We start from the raw sequence: 19,931 nt of genomic DNA, 5'->3' as shown, positions 1-19,931 counted from the left end.
AAGTCTTGTAGCTAGAAAGGCTCTAATACAATTCCTACTTCGTACAAATGGTGGCATGAGGGCCCGTAGAAGATAGTTTCCTTTCTCAAAGCCATACGACTAGTTGGTCAGTTGGCTTCCTTTGCCCAAACCCTCTGCAGTTGACATTGTAGGTATCTGGGTGCAGAGAATTAAGATAATGGAAGCAGTAAACCTGAAAAATTTAGGCTGTGGCCAGTTCATAGTACAATTCTGAGTATACTTCCAAGGAAGGGTCAGAGCTTACTAGAAAAATTAGGCTTTCAAGCCTTGGATAAAACAAACATAGAGGATTATTAGCCAGCCATGTGTATAATAATAATTTTGGGTTTCTGGTGCTTTTCTTCTGTTTTCTGGGGTTTTTTGTTTTTGTGTTTTTTTCCTGGGGCTTTTTTTTTTTAATGGAAAATCTAATTAGATATTAACATTTTTCTTTTATTCCAAATTGAGGTTTTTCTTGATTGTGAGGACAGGTTCGCTTTTATCAGATCGTAGGGTGCCTTAAGTATTTGAACAGAAAGGCCATAACTTAGGTATCCCTGTGCGTAGCAGCTTACCTGAATTTCAAGATTAGTCCTTGAGTAGAAATAAAAAGCAGACTTTGAAATGTGCCGGCCTTGTTTTTAAACATAAAGCATATAAAGCAGTGGCATTTGTCCCGGTTCATAACAAAAGTCAGTGTTCCTTTTCTCTACAAATTGCATACTGGCTCCGGGTGGACTGCACAAGGTTACATGGATTAAAAAGAAGCGGACACAAACAAACACAAATGCACAGTAAACTCAAACAAACAAGTGCACTGTAAACACAAACATACAAATGCACAGTAAACTCAAACACAAATGCACTGTAAACTCAAACACAAATGCACTGTAAACTCAAACACAAATGCACTGTAAACTCAAACACAAATGCACAGTGAACACAAATGCACAATAAACTCAAACACAAATCACAGTAAACACTTGCACAGGGTCCTGCTCCCTGCCTCGGGGAGGCTGGGATATGAAGCCCGCAGTCCGCTGGAGGAGGTTTGATGAGGTGTGTACAAGCTTCCGTGTCGGTAGCGTGGGGGAAGGAACAATTGTCAGCTGGTTTGGGGGGGATGCGCTGAGAAAACTTTGCCTGGACTTGAAGTTGAGCATCAGTGGGCATCCCAGAGTCCTTTCAGCGTCTTCAGATTCAATCATCTTCACTCTTTCAGGACTCCTGTTTCCAGTTTTGGCTGGGTTTCTGGAGCCGGGGAATTGTTTTCATGAACTTTTATAATAAACGTCACTTCTCTGGTGGAACCCCCAAACTCCAAGAAAAAAACAGCGTTAGTGTTGTGAACCCTATCCTGTGTCTTACTGGCATCTTCCGAAAAAAAAAAAGTTTGGGTTAATTTAATACCATTTAAAAAAATAATAATTTTCTAACTTCTGCTGGTAAGTTTTTTCCCTACTTACACTTTTTTTACTTTCTACCAAGTCTTGTTCCAACTCCATTTAATTTCGTCAGTTGTAATTTGGGAATGTGTGTGCTCTGCTTTCTTCAAGGCTTCCTGTGCTACTGTCTCTTTCAGGGGTGAATCGGGTGCTGGGAAGACAGAAAATACTAAGAAAGTCATTCAGTACCTTGCTCACGTTGCTTCTTCGCATAAAGGACGGAAGGACCATAATATTCCTGTAAGTTTTCCTTCTGTTGTTTGTTTACGTCTCAGGCTTATTCTTTTGTAATTTCAGAAACAAGCCTCAGGAAGCACAGCATACTGCTGGAACTCACAGCTCCCTTGTCTGCTCCCACCCCCACCCAGAAACTTCCTCCGCTCAGGAGGGAGCAAGTTGATCAGGAAATTGCTATTAACTAGGTATTCGCACAGGCCAACTGAAATTAACGGTTATAGCTTGAAGCCTGATTCCTCACAAAGCTTCGGGAAGAACTGTTAACAATTGATGAGCAGTGCTTATGAAGAATTCTTATTTCCACCGAAGGAAGGTCCTCAGGTATCTTTAGCGGTTCTTCCTGAAAGCAGACCACAGCCTCTTGCTACTGCCCACACAGCTTGAGGCAGGGATAGAAATTTGGGCACCGTTGATGATAAGAACAGTAGAGTCCATTATCCTTAATCTATAGATCTGCAGGAGTGGTAGGTGACCCAGCCACAACCTGCTTTCACAGTTCTGAGCTGCACGTTGACCTGTTGCTTTGGATGTGGCTCCCTGCTCAGGGAAAGACCCAAACTCGCTAACGTTTGCGTTTATCTGTTTGTAACAAACAGCAGGAATCGCCTAAACCAGTGAAACATCAGGCAAGTGCTTTTCTTTATGCTTCTTAGTCTTGAATGCTTGCACTAATTTCTGTCTCTAGATTGAGTCTCTGTTAGAAGCAAATACAGTTAGTCCTGAGTGACATCCCTTGTGAAAACTTAATTTTGGAAATTTGTTGCTTAAGAGACGTATTCTTTTGCAAGCAGCATGCCTCTTGCTTTAAATTTGTTTTCTAGATGAGTTTTAATATTTATTTACCCTTTTATCATGACATTGAATCACATGTTTATGAAGCCTGAACCCTCAGGGTTTCGAATGTCAAAAGAGCAGGTGGAATTATTTCGATTCCTCTTAAATACACAGAAGACCAGCTTTGTGCCAGACGTTAAATTTTGAGTCTGGGGCTGCAACTTGAAAAGTACCTTTTGGGTTAACACATTTCTAATCTGTTAACGTTTTATGGTCCGCATGTGTTTTAGCCTTAAAGGCCTTAATGATTTAATATATAAAGTTAGCATTTTCTTTATCCAGGGCAGGTAGTGGAGTTTTCTTCCTGATTAGAGAATGCCCCCCCCTGCTGGCTCCCCAGAGCACAGCAACGGACCGCCCACCGGCCAGAGAGCGTTTCCTGCTACCCAGGAAGAGAGGAAGGGCAGCGCCAAGCCAGATGCCTCAGACAGAAAGGGACGTCTGTCCTGCACTTAACCCTTTCCCCGGCACTGGAAAGGTTTCAGTCTGTCTTCCACAAGCGCAGTGATTTCGAGCGAATACATTTATGTTTATTTATATTTATTAATATAAAGAAATGATCATAAGTATCTACAGGAAGAGTCCTAGATACCAGGATTTTTCAGATAGCTTTCTTAAAATTCTTAAGTTGTTGGACAGCAAAGCTGTCCTCTGCCTATGAAGGCCTGTGATGTTCTTTTGCTCCTGCTCCTTTAGCTGTAGGGCAGATCACTCATCCAAATTGGAAAGATTAATGAAATAATTGTTATCCGAGAGGATACTTAGAGACTTTTTGGCCAGTTACAGAAGGAACCCCTAGACCAGAAATTAGCTCTTCTTTGTGCCCTAGAGGTACACGCTAAAATGACCTTTTAATGTGTACTTAGGTCACTCGTGAAACGGTGTGAAATAATTAACAGACAGATTTGGATTTTCCAAATCCACGATGTGGAATTACGTACATCGTTACCACTAACATTTTGTTTCGATGTCATTTTAAACTACAGCGTGGATCCCCGTTGTGTGTGAGTCGCATGCCGACCCCGAGGTTTGCCTTTGGGTCTTCGGGTCGCAGGAGTCCCTGGGGAGCGGGTTTTGCCATGCTTCCCTGCGTCGTCGGTGTGCATGTCTCGCTGCATGAACTCACAGCCCGGAAGCTGCGGTGCTGCTTTTCCCCACGTTTCTTTTCACAGTCGTCTAGTCTAGTGCCAGCTATGCATGTTTCTAGAAACCTGAGAAGAGCACCTGTTCTCAACTTGGCTTCCCCAGCCCGCTTGAGGGATAGGCGGGTACCCCTGAGTGGTAGTGACCCCGGAGGGGGTCATGTCGAGAAATTCCGTCTCTGCCCACACTCCCTCCCCATTCCCAGGGACTCCCTCACCCCGTTCTGAGAAGGACCGCCATAAAGCAGTTGTTACGTCGCAAGTCTGTACTCGGCACAGTGCTTCCTTTGGTTTCACATCCCTAGGTTGTGAATTTACATTGAACTCTATGGGCAAAACTCGCTCAAGGTCCCAGGAACCGTTTGGATACGTTTCTGGCGTTTTGTCACCAGACGGTCGCATGAAGCATCAGGACAATGGGGGAGGCATTTCTAGGCTCCTCTGTTCCTTTGCTCATTCTTTTTTTTTTTTAAACAGCTTTATTAAGGTTTAATTCACATGCCATCAAATTCACGCATTCCTACAGTCCAAGCATCGTTGTTTTTTAGTACATTGAGTTACACAGTCATCCCTGCAGTAAACTTGAGGACCTTCTCATCACCCCAAAAAGAAACCCATTAGGCATCCCCTTCCACGTCCCTCCAGCCTCCGGAAACCATTCATCTATTTTCTGTCTCTACGAATTTGTCCATTGTGCGTATTTTCTATGAATGGAACCCTAGAGAATGTGGCTGTCTAGACCGTTCTTCCCCTCAGCATGATGTTTGCACAGTTTATCCGTGGCGTGGCGTGTATAATTATTCCATTCCTTTCCCTGGCCGAATGGTACTCCGTTCTACTAAATCTATTAAATCGGCCACGTTTCATTTATCCATTCATCAGCTGATAGGCATTTGGATTGTTTCCATTTGGGGGCCACTTTGAGTAATGCCTCAGTGAACATTTGTGTGCAAGTGTTTGTGCGGACCTGTGTTTCCCACTCTCCGGGGTGTGTGCCTGCGAGTGGCATTGCTGGGGCGTGGTAGTGTTCTGTTTCACATTCTGAGGGCCCACCCCGCTGATTTTCAGAGCGACGGTGCCATTCTGCACGCCCTACCCCCCCCGAAATTTACGAGGATGCCAATTTCCCCATCTCGTCGCCATGTTTGTCTTCCTTGTTCTATTTGAGCCATCCCCTCAGGACTTTGTGCTTGCCTTTAAAACTTAATCCTCATTATGGAAATACAAGTATAAATCAGTTTTCAAGATGAAGGTCACAGTATTTAAGCAGTAAATGATAAGCATTGACCTGTAAACATATGGCGTACTCCTTCTAATGGAGCTAAGTCTTAACTTGGCTTTGTCCCCCAGGCTCCTGGAAGTGGTTTGGGTGACATGCTCCCTCACCGTAGATTGCTGTCACGGACCCTCAAAGTCTGGCAGAGTCCAGGGCCACTCGAGAGTCTGAACCCAGGCCAAATTCAGAGCAGATCTGCAAACAGCTGATTTCTAAAACGTGACCTTCCCCTAAGAATGACTCTCCTTCAGGCCAGCCCACCAGCCCAACCCACTTTCGACTCATCCACATCTGGATGGCAGCTTCAGGATGACTTCCTATCTACTGGTTTAAACCGCCTTGAACTAAGATAGGCTGGTGACAGATCGCATGTAGCAAGTACAGAAAAGAGAGCCTGCCAGTGGAGATTAAGTCTGGTTCTCGGTACGGTTGACGAGTGGCTGCCACCGATTTTCAGCCCTCTTGTGGGCAGTGGGAACACCTGCAGCTCTACCCAGCCAGGCCTGCAAAGCCCAGCACGATCCCAGCCCATGTCCCATTGCTGGCTGAACTGGAGGTTTACCAATTTCAAATTCCTCTTATATCTGTCATATAGCAAGTATATATTAATATGCTATACAATAAACACAAGGGTATGGTTTTCATTACGACTGGTAATCCTTAAAAGCGTCGTATAGTTCTAAATATTTAGAATGTTAAAAATAATTTCAATACCTAATACTAATTTCCCCCCTACTTTCCCAAAAGACATTTCTTGTTGTCCTATAGGATAGAAACAGGGGACATCGCCTGATTCTAGTGGAAAGGTTAGCGCTCAGTCACTGTCCCCTGAGGGTTTATAAATGACTTCATAATTTGGTTGAGTGATGTTAGCGCTGTTCAATCAAAATGTGAAATTGTACAACACCAAAACGGTCAAATTTCATGGTAATTCCTTCATTTAAGACCTTTTTTGTGTGTTTTCTTTTTTCTTTTTTTTTTTTTAAGATTTGATTTATTTATTTGACAGAGACACAGCGAGAGAGGGAACACAAGCAGGGGGAGTGGGAGAGGGAGAAGCAGGCCTCCCGCGGAGCAGGGAGCCCGATGCGGGGCTCGATCCCAGGACCCTGGGATCATGACCGGAGCCGAAGGCAGATGCTTAACCGACTGAGCCACCCAGGCGCCCCTTTTTGTATGTTTTCTGATGTTGGCTTTGTGTCGAGCTTTTTGTGATCCATTTTTGAGTTACTGAGATCCTTACTTGGTCTCTGTGATGTCACCAGTCCGTTAGGAGGAAAGTAATACACGACCCTATTAACATAGTTGCCCCAACAGCAGAGGCCTGGGAGTGCCCCAGTCGGCAGGTCCCATGGTGACAGCGAGGACCCTTCGCCCAATACCTACTGCTGCCTTTGACTCACCACCAGCCCCGCCCCAAACACTACTAGCACATTTCGGGACCTCTGACTGTACATTCCTTCAGCAGACACTCACGGGGCATCCTTCTGACCTCACACTGACTGAGCGAGGTCCAGGGGATACAACCAGTTATTCCAGGCGGGCAGAAGAAAGAATAGAATCAGATCACACACATAAGCACACCCATGTACACTTAAAGAAGCAAAGAATCCTTGTAGCCATGTCTAGGAAATATTAAAATGGGGTACGCAATATACATTTTATCTCCCAAGTTAGGAAAACATTTGAGACGTAAAGTATTCAAGTATTTTTATTGTGATTGGATAGGATGATGGTGTGTAATTTTAAGGACTCTACATTCCTTGATCTAACAGTTGATGTTTAGTGTAAAGGTAATGCCCCATTTATGAAAATTCAGTGTTTTTCTGACAGGTTCTGTATTGTGATCACACAGACTGAGTGAGGTAAGAATAATTCTAGAGCCTAATTTTTGCAGAACTAGACACTAGGGCTTTGTAAGGTGTTGGTCATGACCACACTGATGGAGGCGAGTGCTGATCTCCAGGGGAAAGGCCCTCCATTAGTACAGAATGACAACTGACATTCTTTTTTTTTTTTTTTTAAGATTTTATTTAATTTGAGGGAGGGAGAGAGAGAGGGAGTGTGGGGGGCAGGCGACAGAGGGAGAGGGAGAGAAACTTAAGCAGGCTCCCCACTGAACAGGGAGCACAATGCAGGGCTTGATCCCAGGACCCCGGGATCATGACCTGAGCTAAAGTCAGATGCCCTGATAACTACCATTCTTTAATGATACCTCTCAGTTGTTAAAATTGGTTAGCAGGATATCATGTTTAAGAAATCTGGGCAGTGGGGCGCCTGGCTGGCTCAGCTGGTTGAGCGTCTGCCTTCGGCTCAGGTCATGATCCCAGCGTCCTGGGATCGAGCCCCGCATCGGGCTCCCTGCTCGGCGGGAAGCCTGCTTCTCCCTCTCCGACTCCCCCTGCTTGTGTTCCCTCTCTTGCTGTGCCTCTCTCTGTCAAATAAATAAAATCTTAAAAAAAAAAAAAAAATCTCAAAGGAAGGTCTTTTTATCCCTCTTTTGCTCAGGGTGGTTTATAATCCTTTCTTTGGGTCTAGAATACTGTGGTATCTTAAAACACAGGGGTAAGATCTATGTTTGCAAAACGCAGATTTCTCTAAGCCTGACAGTATAATTCTAACATGATGTCCTGGGAACACAGCGTCACTTTCTCGTGCTTTTTTGTGGCCAGAACTAGCATCAGGCTTCTCCTATAGCTTCCTATCACATGTCATCATCAAAGGCACATATTAATATTCTTACATCTTTTGTTTGTAAAAATCTGTCGTGTAGCCTGATTTGAACATGATTAAAGACACAGAGTCAAGCATAGAGTCTATCACAGACTCTCTACTTACCTTTTAAATCTGAGCAGAAGTCCGCAGCAGCATGCTCCCATCTCTGTCCCTTCTGAAAGTGGAGGTGAGGATGTTGCTCTCTCTGCCTCGTTAAGATACTGGGTGAAGCCCTTGGAAAAATGGCACGTCTTCCAACAGTCTCAAGGTTATTGTTTTTTTTTTAAGATTCTATTTATTTATTAGAGAGAGAGAGCAGGGTGGGGGGAGCGACAGGCAGAGGGAAAAGCAGGCTCCCCGCTGAGCAAGAAGCCCAATGTGGGACTCGATCCCAGGAGCTTGGCATCATGACCTGAGCCGAAGGCAGACGCTTAACCCACTGAGCCACCCAGGCGCCCCTAGTGGTTATTATTAGAATTGGCTGCCTGAACTCACTGGAACAGAGTAGAAATAAACAGAAGTGTAAGTATTAATATGTTCTTCATCGCAGCATCCTGCTAGATTTCATTTCATGAAAACCCATTTGTTTTATTTTCAAAGTTCTCCACCTATATTATGTGCCCTGCCCTCAGAGTTCTCTCCTGTGCCCAGTGTGACCTTTCCTTCTGATCACTTTATAAATGCTAATTGTTTTCCTTTAGCAGAGCCTCATGGGACCAAGAATAAAGCCAAGAAGGTTACGGGGTGGCACACAAAATGAAAACACGGAGGAAGAGAGGACGAGTTTTGTTTTGTATTTTCCCCCCGAGGACTGGAGTAAAGACATGAGATTAACGTACATCTGCTTTGTGTGTGTGTGTGTGTGTGTGTGTGTGTAATGTCTTTTAGGGAGAACTTGAACGGCAGCTTTTGCAAGCAAATCCAATTCTGGAATCATTTGGAAATGCGAAGACTGTGAAAAATGATAATTCATCTCGCTTCGTAAGTTTGAAAGCACCAGAAACTTTTCATTTCTCCCATGTCTAGTAAATGTCTGCTGTGGTAATGCAGCCAGAATACTTCTCTTCCTGGATTTTAGGGAGAGGCTAATAGATGTAGGATAGAGCAGTAGAAACGTGATGAGTCTCATGTAATTTTAAATTTTAAGTTTTCTGGTAGTTGCATTTTAAAAAGGAAAAAAATGTGAAAGTGATTGTAATGATGTAGTTACTGTATATAATTATACCGTACGGGTAGATGACTTCATCTTCGGGGCTGATCTGTAATACTTATTGCGGGCCCAGTGTGGTGATGAAGTGAGATGTGCATGGAGGACTTAGCACACAGCACCACTGGGAGTGTCCGTGCTCCACAAACAGAGTTTGGTATTCAATGTAGTCACTTGTCCTGTTCATACTCCCTGTTTCTCTGGGATATGGACGTCAGAATAATGGGTCAGTACTGTGCCTTCTCTGTAAAAATTCTTCTCAGCTGTTGGGCTTTGTTAGTTCTGGAGAGCTTCCCTCTCTCCGTCCGTTGGACCATCTATCCCAGAGTGCCTGAGGCTGTCCTCCTAGGTGTTGGCCAGATGGGCCTTCTTGCAGGAACCCTGCGCTCCCCGTCCAGCTACTCGTCGACACGTCAGTGGCAGATCTCCTCTAGAACCATATGCAGCAAAAGGGGGCCCACCCCGCCGTCCATCTTTCGCCCTGGATTATAGTCCTCCAGATGGGATAACTATTTCCACAGTGAGATTGAAGAGGGTCTTCGATTTCAGTTATTTCTGCTTAAATCGTTGAGAGTTAATTCTCTGTTTTTCCTTCCTCCTGATATTAGAAGTATTTGTAGAAGACGAGACACTTCTGTTCTGATGACTCCTTGATGGGTAGTTTTGGGGGAATCTGGTACCATTGGGCCGTACGGTTTTACTCTGAGAATGTAAAGTCATGGCGTTCACATTGACTTTCTGACCTCACAGAATGGGTGATTAGTAGAAGTTACCAGATACAGGCTCACAGAGGACCTGGTGAACCCAAAGGTAGCCAGATAACCCTCTGAGTCTGCCAGGGCCGCCGTAAAGAGCGCCCCAGACTGGGGGCCCTAAACAGTAGAGCTTGATTTTCTCACTCTTGGAGCCTGGAAGTCCAAGACCAGGGTCGCGGCAGGGTCGGTTTCTTCTGTGGCCTCTCTCCTTGGCTTGTAGACTGCCACAGGGGCCTCCCTCTGCATGCGCCTGTGTCCTGTTCTCTTCTTGTAAGGACACCAGTCATGTGGGACTAGGGCCCTAGTGACCTCGTTTTAACTTAATTATCTTTCTGAAGACCGTGTCTCCAAATATAGTCATGTTCTGAGGCACTGGGGCTTAGAACTTTGACATAAGAATTTGGGGTGGGACATGACTCGGCCCATGGCACCCTCAGAGGTAGTTTAAGTTACAAGAGGTCCTCCAAGTTATGCATGAGATAGGGATCTACTGGTTTGGAATATTGCTTATTCCTAGTAAGATAAATTTTGAAGATTCATTTAACCCAAGTTCATTAGGTAATTATGTTAGCTCTTTACGTACAGAGTGGGATAACAAATGTATCTGTGTCAGGACGAAGCGTGGCCGTGACTTTGGGGTTTATAAAAGAACTGCGGACGCTAAACTTTGTTGGTAGAGTTTTTACCATGCCCTGGATCATCAGCATTGAGCCTGAGCCACATTTTAAATCTTAAATTCTTGCCACTGAAAGCCCTGTGTTTAGTGGCAGTGTCATGGGATTGAAGACATGGTGAGCTACCACCTTTGGTATGTGAATCTCCGTGACGATTTACAAGGATTCCTGAGTGGAAAATGTTCCTTTTTACCACATAAATCAAGTTACCAGTCTATTCCAATTCCCCCTGCCCCGAACCACACTTGAAATTCAGGAGAAACCATTTTGTGATGGTCTCCTCTTTGCCCGGCAAAGTTAAATTGCTGCCAACGAGTCCTTTGTGTCCTTTGGTAAAGAAGGTAGTGAGTCGGTTCCTTAGTGGTCAGGATCCGTCTGCCTGCCAGCGATTTTGTGTTTGGGACAGGTGGACGTATAATTCCGTATTGGTTCCCTGTTGCTATGTAACAAATTGCCCTACGCCTAGTGACTTGAAACCTCTATCACCTCGGTGTGTCTGTGTGATGGGTGGTTCTGACTCGGTCTCTCATGAAGGTGTCGCTAAAGTGGCGTTGGCTGGGGCTGCAGTCCTCAGAAGGCTTGATGAGGCTGGAGGATCTTCTTCTGAGCTGACTCGGGCAACTTTTGTTGGGAATCCTTGGTTCCTCACCTCAAAGGCCTCTTTGGAGAGATGCCCGCTCATGACATGGCAGCTGGTGTTTCCCCAGAGCAGGTGATCCAAGAGAGCAAGACAGAAGCAGCACGGTGTTCTTTATGACCTTGGAAGTCACATACCAACCCTTTGATGTATTTTACTGGTCACACAGACCATCCCTGATACACTGTTGGGGAGGGGACTGCACAAATGCACTGTGACGGCAACACCAGGTGTTGGGGATTACTGGCGCCATCTTGGAAGTTGGCTACCACATGTTGTTAGATTTCCATATTGACAGATGTAGGCTATGATCTGTAATTTGCATTACTGGAGCTCAGTGGCTCTCAGTTGGAAACCCTCAGGGGATGTTTGGTAGTGTCTGGAGGCATTTTTGGTTATTTGGTTCGCGTGATGGGTAGTGGTGTGCCTCCAGCATCTAGTGGGTAGAGGTGAGGGATGCTGCTAACATCCAAGAATTATGCAGCCAAAAATGTCAGTTATGTCGAGGTTGAGGAACCCCGGTCCAGCTTGTTTCTTTAAATTGGAGTCTAAATCAAGGTAATCACTTTCTGAAATTTATTTGCAAAGTAATTACTTTACACGAGTCTCCTTCAAGCTTATTATTTACGCATCCTATTCCCAAGGTTGATATAAATAATTCTGGTAGGAACTCGTGTTACATCCCACTGGCAGGAAGAATTTCTTAGTTTTCTAGCAGAATCGATTCCAGCAAGGATCATCCATCTAATCTAAATCCTCGATAAACCCAGTTTCAGCTGGAAGCCACCTCCCAAAGCACTTGGATTATAATCTGGATTATAGTGCTCCTGGATTATAATCTTGACGTAAACTCAGTCTAACCTATTAAAAGCGAGTTTTTTTTAGGAAAAGACGATTTTTCACTAGAGGCAGTGTTCTCACACACAGCTAGTCATTCATTGCGAAACAAAGGTGTGTTTACATTGTTGGCTTTGGGCTGTAATTCCTAGAAAGTCAACTTTATATTATCGCCATACAGGATTTTTTCAAAGAAACAGCAGTAGCTAGCTACTAACCCATCTTAAGGCATTAAATGCACAAAGCCACAACAAGTAGTTGATTTTAGTGGTTCCGTGAAAAATGGTGAAATATTGGTTGCTCTGGGGGACAGGAGCTCAGTCAGCTGCGGGCATCCCTTTGGCAAGTCCCTGTGGGCGTGGTCAATGCTTTGTTTCTCGGGCGTTCGAGGGTAGCCGGTGTGGGCTCATCTTTCAGTCACATCTTCTAGAATTTGGATTTTGCTGTTGGGCCCTTCAGTTAATTATTTGGCTCCTGTCCTTTGCCAGGCACTGTGGTATTCACATGTTCTTTCCGTTTGGATGTCTTGATAGAGCTCTCAGATTTCACATGTTCCAACTGGAACCTTTTCTATTCGAAATCTGTTCTTAGGTCTTCTGTCAGGACGTGGTCCCTGCAGATCACCCAGTTGTGTATGCATGAAACAAAATAAACCCACAAAAACCCAGAAAAATAAAATAAGACTCCTCCTGGCCTTAACCTCTCCTCTTGGCCTGTGTGCAGACTGGAGCGAATCCTGTCGGCCATGCTTCTGGAACGCATCTCAGATCTGTCCACAGTTCTCCTTCTGCCTCTTCTCAATACCCGATTGGTCTAAAGCCCTATCTGAGGTCATCCTCTGTCGCTCTCTGCACGGTGTCCTCTTGGCTTTGCTCACAGTCTGGGTGAGTGCCCCCCCTGTCCTGCTGGCACGTGACGTCTCTCCCCGTCGGGCCTGTCTCCCTGGTCTCCAGATCCTTAGTTCGTGGCACTGTGGCTCGAACGCGTAAGTATACAGTAGGCGCATATTCATGCTACGGTGTGGTTGCCTGCACAGCAAGAGTTCCCCAGCCTCTTGGAGCCTGCCTTCATCTAGGTCTTACTTCATTGTACAGTTGAGCTCAGAGGGCGTATTGCGCGGGCCAGGCCCTCTGGGAACAGAAGGTTTGGACGGGCCAGGCTTGGGGCCGGGAGTGGCGTCCCACGTCGTGCTGGAAGAGAAATGCAGTGCTGAGAAGCACGCCCCGTATACAGTGGAGCCACATGGAGTCGTTATGTGCAGGACGCAGGCTTGCAGTGAAAATATTCAAAACCATAAACTCCACAAGCTTTTAGAATCCATTTGTTTCCATTTCTTTGATCTGATATAGACGAATCATTTCCTGAAGAATATCTTTTCTTTCAAAGATGCTAGCATCTGGCTTGTGTTAAAGGGGATTCTTTGAGGAGAGCATTACCCTTATAAAAATAATCGTTCACAGTTAGCCCGTTCTGTTTATGGAGAAGCCAAACACATTCCAGATGGAGGAGATTTATGTCAAATGAATCTCTTGTAATGAAACTTTTAAAACAGGGACTTCAATTTCTGACTTGTATCAGCAGATACATCTTCTCTCAGAAAGGTTTGGTACGAGTCATTCTCTGTATTTGTGCAGGTCTTTTTTATTTTCCCTCCAAACGGAATTGAGCCACTTTGGCAGTCCCCGATGCTAGGTGCCTTTTGGTAGGTACTTAGCCTCAGTAGAGCTTGGTAAAGGCTCCGGTGCCCTCCCCAGCGTGGGGCTAGCAGAGTCCTGTGTCCCTGCAGGCAGACACAAAAACAGTTTTGTAAGTAAATCGAACATAGTCCCTGCTCTGTCCCATTGGTTCTCTCCCCGCTCCCACTGAAGACACCTGCGGGGGCACATGTGACCGTGTCCGAGTGTGGCCTGGTGCAGGACACCGGCGGCACCGATTCAGCGTGGAACCCGAGGCAGCCTTCCCGACAGCCCCCGCGGCCTCCGGGCCTTTCTGGAGTCTTAGCACCTTGTTCACACCAGACTGGGGGTGTCTGTGTCCTTCCAGTCCGTCCACGTTACCCCAGGAATCCTCGCATCCGTTATACTAAGTAACGAGACCACTTACTTACCCTGCTTTTACTAACGAGGGGAGCTTCTGGTACAGTTTGGAGGTGAGCACCGCCCTCTGGTCTCGGATTAAGTCCGGCTCATTGCTCCCAGAGTGGGTTTTCCCTTTTAGGGCCAAAGCTGCCCCCAGAGTGGAGAGAACCATTGTAGTGGCGGGAACCCACACACGTACAGAGCATCCCCTTGATGCTGTGGGGTTTGAAAGTAGATTCCAGATACTCTGACGACTTTAATCGTCTGACCTGTGCGGAAATCCGACGTGGGGTGTGCAGCGTGATGCGAGTTTCTTCACGTAACGTTTGAAGACAGCCTGTTGGCAGAGGAGCATAGAGGGGCCTCCAGGGGCCCCTTCGGGTCGCCGTCGGCCAGAAGGTTCTATCGCTTGGAAATTATGGAGTGCTTTTTCTTGTGGTCAAGAGGTCAAAATCCAGTTGCAGTGTGTCACAGACCCCTGCCGTTCATTGTGGTCTTATTTTCCAAGAGCTTAGAGTAAACAGGTACAGAACCTCCCTTTAGTTACCATTTAGCTGGAAGCAGACGAACATAAGCTGTAAGTTCACTCATCTCAAATGGCCCTGCTTCTCGGAGTCTCCCTCCCTGTCCCTGTAGCACCTGTTGGTCCTTTGGAGGTTCCCTACCGCGATGTCCTCCAGGCCTCGAAAGGGCAGGGCCTCATGGGTCTGCTTCCATTTGGGGGGCATTAGGTCAGCCTTGCCCTCAAGGCCATGATCGTAGGATTTGTGTAAAGTGCTTACCAGCCACACGTCTCCGGGGCAGAGCGGGGTTTTCGGATCACGTTAGAGATTCCCCCCACCAAGAGCTGCACGCGCATTCTCGTTTCCCCTTCTTTTCCTAGCTCGGTGTGCAGTTTTCAAAATTGGAAAATTGGGTGAGTTCTTCACGAGTGCTCGTAGTACTGAACAGAAGATATAATGAAGTACTGATTTTTCGTGAATTATCCCCTTGTTTTCAATTTCAAAAGTCAGCATTACTGCAGCATAATTTCCACATAATGTTCAAAATTTGTGGTGGCATCCCGATACTGACTACTCATTTTTTTGTACTCTAAGCAAATATTTATGCAATAAATGTAGGAATGGCATAAGAAGGAGCCTAGTGGGTAAGAAGCTGGGGGAGTGGACTGGACACCTTAGTAGAGGGTGTAGGCCAACGTGTAATCTGTTCATAGTAAATAGAAGGAACGGATGTTTAATTTTTTTTTAACTGGCATTTATCTAAGGGGTTCTAAGATCTCTCCCTTGATTATTTATAAAAATTAGGCTGAATTATATCTTGCATCCAATAAAATTCACCCTTTTCAGTGTACAGTTAGACGGGGTTAGATGCATGCGTATCATACTGAGGCCAGCACCGTGGCCCAGAGAGAGAATATTTCCTTTACTCCAGGAACCTCCCTTTCGCCTTCATGTTGTTGCCTCCCTCCCCCAGCCCTGGGAGCCACTGATCTGTTTTGTCTCGGTGGTCTGTTTTCTTGACCATGTCAGGTAAATGGAATCCTATTAACACATGGTGTTTTATGTCTAGTTTCTTTCATACAACATCGTGCTGTTTTGGGATCCATCCACGTTGTTGGGTGTATCACTGGCTTGTTCCTTTTTATTGCTCGGTAATATTCCACTGTGTGATTATACCACAGTTTCTTTCTTTTTTTTTTTTTTTTTTACGATTTTATTTAGTTATCCGACAGAGAGAGTGAAAGAGGGAACACAAGCAGGGGGAGTGGGAGAGGGAGAAGCAGGCTTCCCGCGGAGCAGGGAGCCCGACGCGGGGCTCGATCCCAGGACCCTGGGATCGAGACCTGAGCCGAAGGCAGACGCTCGGTGACTGAGCCACCCAGGCGCCCCTCTTACCACAGTTTCTTTATCTGTTCACCACTCAATGGACATTTTCGGTTGTTTCCATTGGAGGGCCATTACGAATAAAGTGGCTTTGAACATTCACTTCAGGTGTCGATGTGGACACGTGCTTTTGTTTCTCTTGGGTGACTACCTTAGGAGTGAGATTGCTGGGGCATATGGTAACTTAGGTTTCACTTAATACGAAACCCCGCAGGCTTTTCCAAAGTGGCTGTGCTGTTTTGTATTCTTACCAGGGTTGTGGGAGAGTTCTAGCGGTTCTGTCTCATTGCTGGTCTTTTTTCAGAATGTTAGCCATTTTAGTGGGTATGTCCTGGTATCTCTTTATGCTCATTTTATTTTGCATTTCTCTAATAACTCATGACATTGAGCATCCTCTTAGATACTACTGACTCTTTACGTATCTCCTTTGATGAAATAATCTCTTTAGATATTTTACCCAATGTTTTTCTTGGGTTGTCTTGTTATTGAATTGTTCTTTATATATTCTGGGAATAAGTCTTTTCCCAGGTAGGTATTTGGTAGATATTCTCTGCTGGTCTGTGGTTTCTCTTTTCATTGTCTTCACAGTGTCTTTTGAAGAACAGAAGCTTTAGATCCTGATGAAATCCAGTTTATCAGGTTTTAGTTGATAAACTCTAAAGGTTCATGCTCTTTGCATTCTTTCTAAGAAGTCTTTTTCTACTTTAAGGTCATAAGGATTTTCTCCTGTTTTTTTTGTTTTGTTTTGTTTTTGTTTTTTTAGAAGTTTATGGTTTTAGGGGCGCCTGGGTGGCTCCGTCGTTAAGCGTCTGCCTTCGGCTCGGGTCGTGATCCCGGGGTCCTGGGATCGAGCCCCGCGTTGGGCTCCCTGCTCCGCGGGAGGCCTGCTTCTCCCTCTCCCACTCCCCCTGCTTGTGTTCCCTCTCTCGCTGTGTCTCTCTCTGTCAAATAATAAAATCTTTAAAAAAAGAAAATAAAAGAAGTTTATGGTTTTAGCCCACGCTTCTAGGTTTAATCTCTTCGGAGTTAACTTTTTTATATGGTGTGAGGAAGGGTCTAGGTTCTTTTGGTTTTGTTTTACGTATTTTTCAGGCACCATTTTTTGGAAAGATTGGTCCTTTCTCTATTGAATTATCCGGGCACCTTTTGTTGAAAGATGAGTTGACTGTAGACGTGTGGTCTATTTCTGGACTCTCTTCTGATCCATTGATCTGTGTCTCTGTCCCCCCACCAACACCAGCTTGTCCTCATAAACTTAGAGCTTTTTGAAATCGAGTAGTGCAAGTCCTTGAGGCTCTGCTCCTCTTCCTCAACATCGTCGTGACCTTTTAGGTTCTTTCCATTTCCCTGTAAGTCTCGGAATCAGCTTGTCCGTTTCCCCAAGGAAAGCCCTCCAATCCCTTGACCGTCTGCATGAGGAGCGAGCATTGAAGTCGTGGAATAAACCATCTGTTGCCATTCGTCAGTTTTCTTTGTTCTGCAAAGGGTTTAATTTGTGAGCTACTTGCTTTTATTTTTGCCTTCTCATTTTTACAATCACTTTACCAGTTTTGGTATTCAGTATTATGGTAACTTTATGAAATGAGTTATGAAATAATCACTATTTTCTGTGTCCTTAGAACAGTTATGTGTAAAAAAAAAAAAAGAAGTTATGTGCAGTCGGGCCATTAAATTTTCCTTAGGAATTTGCAAAACTGTTTCATCAGGCCAATCCATCATTTTTGAATAAGTAATTATATTTCATTTTTAATGATTATGATCTATTCAAGTTTTCTCTCTTTTTTCTTGAATGGATTTCTATTTTCCTAGGAAATTGTATGATTTCATTTCTCAAGCCTGTCATTATGGGGCTGGATACAGCGTTCCTTTCATGCTGTGAAATCTCTTATCTCAGATTATGGAGGAGAGTTTTTTCAAAGTTCTAATTGATCAGGGTCTCATTTTTATTACGTCACAGCCCGGGAAGGTAGCTGCGTCCTATTGCCACGTTGTGGGAATTTCCGGAGGCTTTGCCTTCCCTTTCTATTCGAGGTAATATTTAAGACCCATTTTTGTGACCAACTCATGGACACTTGGCAGGGCGCGTTGGTTTGTCACTTTATTTGTTCATACCCTCTGTGTCCTTACTTACTTCTAATTTTCTTGTGATTTATCTTCAGGGCAAGTTTATTCGGATCAACTTTGATGTAACTGGCTATATCGTTGGGGCCAACATTGAAACGTGTATCCTTTTCATAATGGCATAATCCAGACTAAAGAGTGACTTCCCCTGTGGCCAGCCTCAAGGTGGACCCTCTGTGATATGACTCCCATCACCCAGATGATCAGACTGAAGCCTGGAGAGATCTTGACTCGATCAGAAACTTCCAGCTACCGAATGTTAACCCCTAAATGTTGTTTTGCTGGTGGTGGTGGTTTTAACAGTGGGCCCTGCCCTGTTCACATGGCTGGGGCAGTGGAGAGTCCCATCGAGGTAAGGATTGCCTGCACGTGACCCAGGAAATGTTGATATGGTGGAAGAACCTCCAGGTGAATACCATCCTATTGAACCACTCTTCAGTTGGGTGTTAGGTTACCCCTTTTTACCATCTGCTCCTGGTATTCGTGGGATGGGCATGTGCCCCCCAAAACAAGCCTTATGAAAGTGCAGAGTTCAAGTCATTTCAGTTAGTGTTCAGCAGAATAAAACTAGAGGAAAAACAAATGCCAACTACATAGACTTGTCTGAGGAAATGTCACATGCATAGAGTGGCCTTTAGGAATGGTAACTCCATATAGAGTTAGTTGGATTAAAGAGGTAATAGAAATGATTCTGAATGATGGGATGCCAGTTAGGAAGGATATAGGAGACAGTTCTCTGCTGCTTCTGACAAGTATCAGAGATCCCGTGATAGAAATACAACGTTTCTATCCCTCAGGTAAAGGAGAGATCAAAATTTTCCCATTAATTCAGAATTGTGTCTTACGTCTCTGAATACGCTCAGAGCCAGAAGACACAAGAATCACTTGAGAAATGACGGGGGATGGATCTAGAGTTTCTTCGCATAGGTCTGCTATGGCATTCGTGTGAACGTATTTTCCACCAAATGTGGAGGATGTGTTTGGGGTGATCTAATTGAAAATCTAAGCTCTATGGCATGTACAAAATTAATTCAGCTTGGTGGAAGTCCCAGATCTGCGCCCCAGACGCCCAGGCAGGTGTGCCATGGTCTGGGAGGCAGGAGTGGGTTGGGGGCGAGCAGGTGCCATGTGGGAAGCCCCGGTGGGGGGCTCACAGCTCTGGAGAGGTAGCATGAGCAGGCCAGTGGCTGATCTGATCAGGGCTGTCTCCGGTGTTTGGAAAGTTCGAGCAAGACGGTGGATGTCGAGGGGCCGGCACCACTGGCGTGAGGCTTTCCACGAGGAGTTCTCGGGGAGCACGGGGGCCGAGCGCATGGCTTGTGGGGTCGAACCGAGCTTTGATTCCTGACTCTGCAACTTACTAGTGGTGTTATTTTAATTCCCTTTTGTGCCTTGGTTTCCTTATTTGTAAGATTGTGGTAAACTGCTATAAGGCTTTTCCTGCCTTCAGCAACTCAACTTCCTTTTTATAGCTTCTGAGTTCCTGGTTTGGTGCCGTGTTCTTTGAATATAAGCCGGAGTAGGGGCCAGTGGGGTGGAGTGGGGCGAGGGCAGCACCCTGATCTTCGAGCTCCCTCCCATCCACGATCCCCACAGATGAGCGAGGGACATAGTGCGTAAGTTTCCTTTTTCACTTACGAGTTTTAACCATTCAGAATGGTTCATCGCCGGAGGGCTAATGGGTATCTGAGAAAGAAACCGTTTTACAACTCATATTCGTATAGACACTGAGAGAGGGCCGGCCACCTCTTCGGTTCGATCCTTAACCATCTTCGCTCAGACCTTCTGGAAAAATCTCGTGCCGTTCGTCAAGCAAAAGACGAACGTACTTTTCATATCTTTTACCAGTTGTTATCCGGAGCAGGAGAACACCTAAAGTGTAAGTCACAAAGTTTCTTACTGTTTATTTATCGGAATATGGTTTTTTTGTCTTAAATGTTTCTGAAAGAGAACATTTTGAGGAACCCGTGCAGTCGACCCTGGAACAATACGGGGCTGGAGGCACCACGCCCCACACGGTCACAAATCCGCGAATAACTTGTGACTCCCCCACAACCTAACTACCTGCAGCCAGCTGTTGACAAGAA

At 45.3% G+C, this 19,931-nt stretch overlaps 1 protein-coding gene across 6 annotated transcripts in view; it reads left to right on the top strand.

Moving 5' to 3' along the window:
* MYH10 (myosin heavy chain 10) overlaps window positions 1-19,931 on the top strand; it is a 100,785-nt gene that overhangs the window by 20,599 nt on the left and 60,255 nt on the right. For 2 of the 6 annotated variants that reach the window (XM_073881681.1, XM_073881676.1), the window contains exons 3-8: window positions 1,583-1,685; window positions 2,279-2,308; window positions 3,503-3,520; window positions 8,538-8,630; window positions 17,883-17,946; window positions 19,625-19,723. In XM_073881681.1, coding sequence (XP_073737782.1) covers window positions 1,583-1,685; window positions 2,279-2,308; window positions 3,503-3,520; window positions 8,538-8,630; window positions 17,883-17,946; window positions 19,625-19,723 — 407 coding nt within the window. The remainder of the gene's footprint in view (window positions 1-1,582; window positions 1,686-2,278; window positions 2,309-3,502; window positions 3,521-8,537; window positions 8,631-17,882; window positions 17,947-19,624; window positions 19,724-19,931) is intronic. The other 4 variants (XM_073881677.1, XM_073881679.1, XM_073881678.1 and 1 more) reach the window with 4 other exon arrangements.

Source organism: Callorhinus ursinus, unplaced genomic scaffold (assembly GCF_003265705.2).
Source record: "Callorhinus ursinus isolate GAN/ISIS: 27379988/994484 unplaced genomic scaffold, GSC_fseal_2.0 scaffold43, whole genome shotgun sequence".
NCBI classification, from domain to species: domain Eukaryota; kingdom Metazoa; phylum Chordata; class Mammalia; order Carnivora; family Otariidae; genus Callorhinus; species Callorhinus ursinus.
Note: the sequence above shows the minus strand (reverse complement) of the source record. Positions and strands in the feature narration are given on the sequence as shown.